Source organism: Fulmarus glacialis, unplaced genomic scaffold (assembly GCF_000690835.1).
Source record: "Fulmarus glacialis isolate BGI_N327 unplaced genomic scaffold, ASM69083v1 scaffold46769, whole genome shotgun sequence".
NCBI lineage: Eukaryota > Metazoa > Chordata > Aves > Procellariiformes > Procellariidae > Fulmarus > Fulmarus glacialis.
Window position 1 is genome coordinate 1 of NW_009232255.1, and position 9160 is coordinate 9160.

Consider the following 9160-nt stretch of genomic DNA (forward strand, 5'->3'; position numbering starts at 1 on the left):
GGCGGAGAGATGGCGACCGGCGCAGACGTGCGGGACATCCTGGAGCTGGGCGGCGTAGAGTCGGAGAACACGGGCACCATCAACAAAAAGGATATCATCAACTCGGATAAGGTGAACTGCGATGCCCGAAGGGGCCGCTGCTTGTTTTCTAGGCACTGACTAACCTTGCATGTGGTGTCTGGGGTGAATATTGGAAAAAAGATGGAATAAAGCATGTTCCTATCATAGTCCATTTGTTTTTGGGCTTCCTAGGAGTATCTGGAAATGCCTGGAGGGCCCCACTTCTGGGCTCCTGGTGTTCTTAGTTAACTGCGCTGTGGTGTTTGGGGCGGTATTTAGACTGGAGCTGTGTACATGGTGTCCTGGTGAGGTGGGCCTGGCCCCAGGACTTTTTCAGCTGTCTCTAAAATTCCCATTTTGTGGAGTAAGTGTGAAGTGTGTTTACCATCTAGCCCGCAAGCAGATGGAAATAATATAACACAGTCCTGTTTTAGAAAAAAAAAAACATTGTCTGACTTGATTGAATGGTAAACGTCTTCAAACCATGGGAGCAGTCCCCATGCAGGGAAGGTGTGTGGCTGGGGTTTGGGAGAACTGGGATGTGTTGCCTGTGGGAATGTGGGCAAGTTAGTAAGCTCTGTTAAGGACGTGTGCCGTCACGTGCTGTGTTCTGTGTGGTAATATGCTATGGTATGTTGTTGCCTTCTGTATTTTAAATTCGGGCAAGGTCTTGGCTGTCCCATGCTTTGTGAGGTGTTGGGAAGGTCAATTCACAAGTAGTTATGAGGTATGGCGGTGCTTGAAAATGAGCTGGGGGAGAGGAAATCCCCAGGAGCTCTCTGGTACAGAGATGGTCTGATTTGAAGTAAAGTCTGTGTATTTGTGTGGAAAAAAAACAAAACAAAACCAAACATACGCAACCACCTGAAAGTACTTCCTGACTGTCTTTGCTTCCACTGAAATGTTTGTCTCTGAAGAGAAGCACAGTGGTTTCATGACTGCCTTGCTGGGGATAGGACACATAGTATAATTGGTGTAATGGGAAACTGATCAGTTTCAGTAATTTAAAGGCTGAAATGTTAAAATCACTGGTTATCAGCCGTGTTGGTGAATAGTGTGTCGGGTGAGCAGCTCGTTGGCTGGATTCAGGCTGCGATGTTGTGCCACTGAGTGTTCGGAATTTCAAGTTCTTTGATTTAGATGTGTTTGTGTGTTAGCTAGCAGAGAGCTGAAGGAGTACTGGTGGATGTCTGTCTCTCTTTTGGAGCAGAAAATAAGATGGGTTTCTCCTCAAATTTACTGTAATGGAAAGAGAGAGGAAGGGGAGGTGCAGTGAGAGGTTTCAGGAGGAGTGCAGGAGGCCACTCGCGGCTGTGAGTGAAACATTCTGAATTTCTGCAAAGTACAGAAACTAAATCAAACCAAAGGTATAAGCCATTATTGCATGGAGAGAGCAAAATTGCTAATAACAGTGCAGCACTTGCTCAGGAAATAGATCTGTTCTCAATTAGAAAAGAAACAGATTGATGTTTTTAAATCACAAGAGAACCATGAAGTACTTTCCAGTCCATTAGTGGCTGAGAATGTTAAAATAAAAATTACTAGGCATAAAAACATTTAAATCAGCAGGACCAAGTAATTTGTTCTCAACTCCTAAAAGAGCTGGGTGAGCTGATCTCTGGCCTGCTGATATTAACTTTTAATAAATCTGGGAACTTTGGGGGAATTCCAGAAGCCTGTGTTCAAACAGGGTGTGTGGTGACCTGGTGACCCACGGTAACTGCCTCGGTTGGCCTTACATCGCTCCTGGGCAAAGTGATGGACACGCTAGGAGAAAGGTGTTTGATTAGGAGTGAGAAGGTGCTAATATAATCAATGTCTGTCATCAAGTTTTATGGAAAGTTGTAGTCCAAGCTGGTAGTTTATTATTTTTTTAATGGGATTTTGAATTTGCTTGATAAAGGTGACTGTATGGATTTAATACAATTTATGATACAGTGTTAGTTTTACTACTGCAAAATACTCTGATTTAAAAGTTGGTAGCGATATGATAAACAAGTACTTAAAAGTAGTGGCTAATGGCTAATAGTTATAAAGATGGTACAGTTAGACCAGATGCTCTGGACTACTCAATAAACTTGTCCCACTTAAATAAAGTGTACCTTGTTAATATGGCTGTTACTGTATCTACTTGAATCCAAAGCTGATTACTTTATAAACTTGTATCTGTGATACGGGGTGGAATGTGTCTTAGAAACCATCAGTTCTGACAAGGTTTTAGGGGCCAGATTGAGTTGTCTACACTGAATTCCTAGTATGAAGAAACTAGGTAAAAAAAAACCAAAACCAAAACAAAATTCTTTCCTGTATAAATGGGAGAGCAGAGGCGGGAACGGGGATTTACTTTTGTAGGTGATACTGGTAGTTTTGACATTGGGCTACTGCAAAGGCTTGATCACAACTGGTAAAAACTCAAGTTGCTGCAGAACAAAGTGACAAAAACCAAGAGAGGGTGGTGGGAAGACATTTCCTATTATCTTCTCTAAAAGGCAGAGAATCACTTAACTAAATGCATTAATACCTTCATGTGAGGACAGTGTTTACCTAGTAAAAAAAAGGCTTAGTGCACCAGCCCCTGAAAACTACAGCCAGATGTTCAACTTGGAATTTAAGTGTGTGTTATCAGCAACAACAAGTGTCTGAGTACTGGGGAGTGCTATCACTGAAAGTAGGCACGTCTTGTCTGTCAGCGTCTTCCACCAGGAACAGGCACCTTCCTGGAGAAATTCAAGGTGTCTAAAACCAGATAAAAGTGAAAACCATCACAGGGCTCCAGGTTACGTAGTTTAATGTTCCCTCAGGGATTGCTATTTCTGAATCTAAAATGCAATTCTTTTGTTTCAGAAAAAATCCAAGAAATCTTCAGAGACATTGACGTTTAAGAGGCCGGAAGGAATGCATAGAGAAGTTTATGCACTCCTCTACTCTGACAAAAAGTAAGAACTTATGGTCATCTGTGCAGGTTGTGGGGTAGCCTGGACTTCTGGTGGAAGGGCAGCATCCTCTTGAAAACACGGGCAGTCTTGCTTCCCAGATTGACTCCCCTTTGTGCTTGGCCCATGCTTGTGCCCTTCTCTCTTAGACAGTCATGGACAGTGTCTGTCTTCTCTCTTCTAAATTTGAGAGGTTTGCTCTGTGTAGGAGATGACTTAGGTACAGGCACAACAGTCTAGTGCAGACAAGGCAATGTTCTTACCCTTCTGTATCTAGTTCTCTTTTATTCATAACTGGGAATAGCACCTGCTTTTATTTCTGCAAAAAGAGTTCTGCTGCAGTCTGTATTTAGCTTGTTATGGATTATGCCCTTGCCCCAGAGATCTCTTCCATAGTTTGCTTTCCAGATGGTTCTGTTCATCTGTGCTGTGTATTCTGTTTTCTGATGCGGGAAGCATTGCAGTCTAGGAATTGCAAAACCCGGAATAAAGCTTAAACTCAGGTTTTCCCACCCTAGACATTGTGGTGGCAGATTCCATTCTGAGTCTGAAATCTCCCAGATTTGTCCTGGGCTGCTTCTTGCTTCTCATCAGCCGGTGCTTTTCTCCACCACAGGGATGCACCTCCGCTGCTGCCAAGTGATACAACTCAGGGTTATCGAACAGTCAAAGCAAAACTGGGGTCCAAGAAAGTCCGGCCTTGGAAGTGGATGCCTTTCACCAACCCAGCAAGAAAAGATGGAGCAATGTTCTACCACTGGAGGAGAGCAGCAGAGGAAGGAAAGGACTACCCTTTTGCCAGGTTTAATAAAGTAAGTGGGAGCACTTTCAAACAAAAGCATATAAATAGCAGCTGGAAAATACCCTTCGGTCAGCTTCTTGAATGTCCAGACAGGAAGTTGGTCTTTCAGCATGTGAAGGCTGAGTTAGATTTGGCAATTGCATTTTAAATTGCAGCATGGCCTGCAGCCATGTGACCTCAGACTACAATGTCTCCAAATCCTTTAAGCTAAGTGGGCTCAGCATGTGGTCAGAGCTTGCTAGAGCTCTCTGTGCTTCAGGTGTGCAGTCATTGATTGTGGTAAGGAGGCACTGTACCATCTAATTCAGTTCCTAGCCAACATCCTCTCCCTGATTACAGGCTCTGGGTAGTAAAAGATATTCTATTCTGAGTGAGACATTGAAGTCTTGTTATTTTGCCCAGTATGAAAAAATTTGCTTGAGCTTCGTGGCAAAAAAGCTGGCTTGCAGCCTCTTGGCCAGATTCCAGCACAGATGCTGAATTACGTTGCGTTCCCTCTGAAATTGCTCCTGTGGTATCAGTGTGGTGCAGTACTCTGTTCTTTGCATCTTACATTAAATTGTCACAATGTGTTATTGTGAGCTCCTGCTGTGTTTTGTCCCAGATGTATTTGCTTTGAGTGGTTGGGGCTTTCATGTGCATGCACAAAGAAAACTACATAAAGATTTGTATTTCAAAGTCAGGTCCTCCAAAGTTAGGAAGGAGCAGTGTTAGGGTGCTTCCATAATGTGAATGCGAATCTGAAGGGGAAAAAAAAAAGTGTGTGATAACATAATTCCACAAAAGCTCTGCTTGCGTATAACTGTATACAGCATTTTAAGTTTGTAACCCACAGAGCATCAGCTCTTACAAAGCCTGGCTTCCTGCAGAGTTAAGTGGTTGGTTGACCTTATACGTTAGAAGGCTCAAGCTCTGACTGATGCTTTTCCTCTTGCTGGGACATTGGTAAGAGCCTCCTGTGGTATCTCTTCTCTGATGTCTAGGGTGGAAGTCTGAAGCATGACTCGCTTAGTCAAGGCACCTACCTAGCTGCTTGAGTGAAACTTTGGGAGTGTAATTGTTTCTAAGACTCTACTGCTGTAACAGTTTTTGGCTGAGTTCAACTGAGTTTATCAGAGGGCACCACACATGGGTGTTGTAATTACACGATTCTCGTTTCCTTAACTTTATCATGTACCGTGAATTGACAGACAGAAGAGCCTTCAGCAAGGCTGCAACCTTTAGATTAGCGGTACAGACCTCTGCCATCTGCACACGCACAATTACATAATATTAGGAGCAAGTTGTTACCCTTGTGGATCCATGGTTGAGAGACTAGAAAGCACTGATGAGGAGTTTTGCAGATATTTGCTATATCAGAGGAATTTAGTTTACTTTTCCAAGCTCTTCTGTGGCTTCCTTCTCACATACTTGATACCTCTGCCCGAATCTCTTACTCCCGTTGGCAAGCCCATTTTCCTGTGTAGTTTGTCCCACTGGTCACTCAAGCTCCCGTGTCCCTTGCCCAATTGCTTTGCCTTTTCTCTCTGCTCCCTGTCTCCCACCCAAGTCCCTCATCTTTGTGAAATCCAAAATGTAAACTTAGGTTTCACAGTGTACACTGAGCCTTGATCCAGGGTGTGAAATAGGAATATAAAAGCAGCTTCACTGGTGTCAGAGCAAAAGCCCATCTCAGACGATATTCTGTTTCTGGCTACCATTAGTAAAGGCTTAGAGAAAGAGCATGAGAATGGGGCAAATATAGCTAGCTTCTGGTGGTCTTTGGCTTAAGGATTTCTTAACTTGGAATTTGTGTTTAATAATTCTTGCTAGGTACGTTCAGGGCAGAAAGCTGCTTTGTGAATATCCCATGGTAATGGGTTCTGCAGGTTAATTTTGTGTGGTGTACAAAAGCGCTTTCTTCTGTTCATTTTAAACTGCTGCCTTGGTGTTTCATTTGGTGCCCCTGAGATCATCTGTTACATGATGTAGTAAATTGTCCTTGCAATGTACTGTGTTTTCCATAATTTGACATACATCTGCTCTTCTGTGCCCTGTGTCACCCTTGTTGTTCTCAAATATCCATTCTTTTGAAATGGGTGGATTAGCGGTTCGTGTTTCACTTATGGAAGCATGGTAGGTTTGTACATTGGCTGTGTTTCTCTGTTGTTTGTTTTTTTTTTTTTTTTTTTTCCCCCCCTGGTCATTTTTAATCTTCAGTTTGTCTTTTCACCACTGCTGGGCATTGTGCTGATATTTTCACAGAACTGTCTCATGGCTCCAGGATCTTTCCTGAGCAATTTCAGCTAATTTAATGCACATCTTTGTGTGAGTTTGAGGTGTGAAATGTAGGACTAAGAGGGGTTTTCTGGGCCATTGAATCCTCTTCTTGGCTCTTTCAGGTCCTGCACCATCCAGTCCCTTTTACAAACTGATCAGGTTCCTTTTGAAAAGCACTTGGATTTTCTTGCCCCTGTGCTTCCTTGGGAAGTTGTTCCAGACTGGCTCTGCTCCATTTCTCATTTCCAGGTTAAATTTTCCACATTAAATTGGCATTTCTTTGTAAGCCCATTTCTTTGTCCTTAGTTCAGTTGCTCTTTTCTTCCTGTGGGTATTCCTTTCTTTCCATCTAGTATACTTGAAGCTTGCAGTCAGATTCCCATTCAAACTTCCTTTGCTAGGCTCCTTTCTCTTCCAATCTGCTATGGGAGGACAAGCTCCCCACCCCATTACTCATCCTCATTGCTCTTCTCTGTACTTTTTCCCGTTTCAGTTCATCTTTCCTGAACATGAGTCAGTAGAGTTATAGTTGGTATCCCCGGCAAGGTCTTGTGGTGCAACTGAAACCCTGCCAGTTTCTGCTGGAAATCCCTCTGGGGGTCATATTTGCATTTTCATGGCTGTGTTGCATTTGAACTTATAGTCATCCCATGGTTGGCTCAAACTTCCCATTTGATGAGTTCTCACCTTCTCACTTCTCAGCAGTTCTCACCTGAGCAGCCATGAAAGCGGCTGAGAAAGTGTTTTGGGGACTGCTCTTTGCTCTTGTCCCATTCTGTTCTCTGACCTGGCATCTGCCACCTTCCCTTCCATCCACTGCAGAGGGCCCTGCTGGTTCTTTTCATGTATGTATGCTACTGTATAACTCTTTTTTCTTTTTCGTGACGTACATAGGGCATCCTTACGTTGTCTAATAGGATGGTGCTTCTGCTGGTGGAAGTGGTACTTGAAGGTTGCGGTGCAGTATGTCCCCAGGAGATACGCTTCGCCTTTATGCTTCTGTATCTAAGTGATGGACAAAAGGCAGACGACCTAAAAAGATTGTGATGTGGAGGCTCAGAAATGCTCCTCTGGTCTGTATGGAGTTCATGAGGATGACTTTTCTGGTGTAGGACTCAGGAGGGTATAGAGGTGTTGAAGCATGTGCACCGCTCAGATGCGCACCGTGTTTTTGTGTGGAGGCAGGACCTCCTCAGGCTGAGCAAAGTTCTGCTGCAGGAGTGGTGCAAAGGGGTAAGGGAGGAAGGCACAGACTTGTTTGCACTTTTGCTTTACCATGCGCTAGGGCTTCCCCTGATATAGTAAGTATTTTTACTGTTCCTTTAGTACTCACGTGACACTTGTGTTCTGGATAGAGCCCTTGCAGAGCAGTTCCACGCTGGGCACAGTGGTGTGGGTTTGGCCTTTTAGGCACCTGGGACACTCTGAGAGTTGGACTGTCATTTGGCCCTGTGGCTCTGATGGAGAAAGGGTGGATGAGGAAGGGAGGGACAAAGTTGTTTGCCAAGTTTATGGCTCTCAATTTTACAGCACTCAGCCTTTGAGATCTTCACAGTCAAGTTTATGGCTCTCAGTTGTACAGCACTCAGCCTTTGAGATCTTCACAGCACTGTCTGCACTAAACATGAAAGAAGTGGGTTGTGTATCAAAGCAGAAGGTGTGCTGAAGGCTAGGAACCACCACTCCTTGCCTTTCCCGTTCTTCCCGTACAAGTGAGCATGTCCCACCCCAAGTAACGAGCTGACTGTCAGAGCAGTTTATGTCAAGGTATTGGTGCTGTGATGTGGGAGGAATGCAGGGAGGCTGGCTGAACTTTGGTTTCACTGTCATGTTAGCCTGATAATTTTGATACCTATTGTCAGGATGTGGGTTGCTGACCTCTGCCTGTGTCAGCCATCTGAAATAGGTTTCAGTGTCCCAGGCAATAGTTCCTGGTAGGCTCCCCAGAACGTCATGTCTGCATCCCTGAGATCACACATTGCTCCTTATCAAGTCCCCTGCCTGCTCGTCATATTTCCTAACAGGACCCATTGCTCGGGGTCCTGGCAGCCCCTTCCTGTCAGTGCGCTGCTCTTGTTCTTGGCTCAAGTATCTTGGCCCCTACCAGCTGGCAGTGAGAAGGGCAGTGCTGCCAGAGAGCTGCCATGTTTTTCTTTTCCCTGCATAGACAGTGCAGGTACCTGTCTACTCAGAGCAGGAGTACCAGATGTATCTCCATGATGATGCGTGGACCAAAGCTGAGACAGACCACCTCTTTGACCTGGCTCGGCGTTTTGATCTGCGCTTTGTGGTGATTCATGACCGCTATGATCACCAGCAGTTCAAGGTGAGTCCCAGGGGCCAAGGTGCTGCTAGCAACCTGCTGCTACGGCACGTGTGGGGCTTGCTGCACTGCAAAGACCAAATTACCCTTTATATCAACTTAATTAGGGGAAAATAATGAATTATTGGCAGCAAGGAATATTGAATTTCCAGCACGGGACATTGCTGCTTGCTTTGTTTGTAATTAAATCCACTGTGACTTGTGCTCATTCCGTGTTGTGTTTTATTAGAAAGTTGGAAGGTTTGTCCCTGCCAGGAGAACAACTCATTGTTCCTTGAAGATAAGGCAGCTGGGGAGTTTGTTTAGCTGAGCAGGATAGGTCTCCTGGATTCCAGTCTAGGCCCTGGGAGAAGGGTCTGCTAACAGTCCCTGGGGATTGGGATTTTTCCCTAGTGCTGCTCCTGACTTGTGGTCTGACCTGGTGCAGGCTTCTGTCATCTCTGCTGTGAAGCAGGGACCATTAGTGGTCTGAAGATGCAACCCTGGTGTCATGATCCTAAATCTCTTGTAACTGCTGGTTCCATGCCTCCTGGTGACACAGGGGAATGGTGTGACTCCTACAGAACAGCTCCAAATGCTGGAGGTTTTTGTTGCCCTCTGAAAGGCTCACATGAAGAGCCTGTAGAGTCTGTAGTAAAGCGGAATATCAAGAGTGTGCCCAGCTGGGCAGCCCAAACACCTTTGGTGCTTGGAGTAAGGGAACACAGCTCAGACTCCATGCAACGATGGGCAGTGAATTGTTGCAGCTGATACCTTCTTGGTTATGGCTTTTTTTCGCAATTT

The 9160-nt window shown here is 44.8% G+C and overlaps 1 protein-coding gene across 1 annotated transcript in view; it reads left to right on the plus strand.

The window, feature by feature from the left end:
- Nucleotides 1–6: 6 nt before the first annotated feature.
- The window catches only part of DMAP1 (DNA methyltransferase 1 associated protein 1), a 28268-nt gene continuing 19114 nt past the window's right edge, over nt 7–9160 (plus strand). Inside the window, exons 1-4 of the mRNA XM_009584830.1 lie at nt 7–111; nt 2905–2996; nt 3610–3805; nt 8222–8380. Of these exons, the coding sequence (XP_009583125.1) occupies nt 10–111; nt 2905–2996; nt 3610–3805; nt 8222–8380 (549 nt within the window). The 5' untranslated portion in view covers nt 7–9. The remainder of the gene's footprint in view (nt 112–2904; nt 2997–3609; nt 3806–8221; nt 8381–9160) is intronic.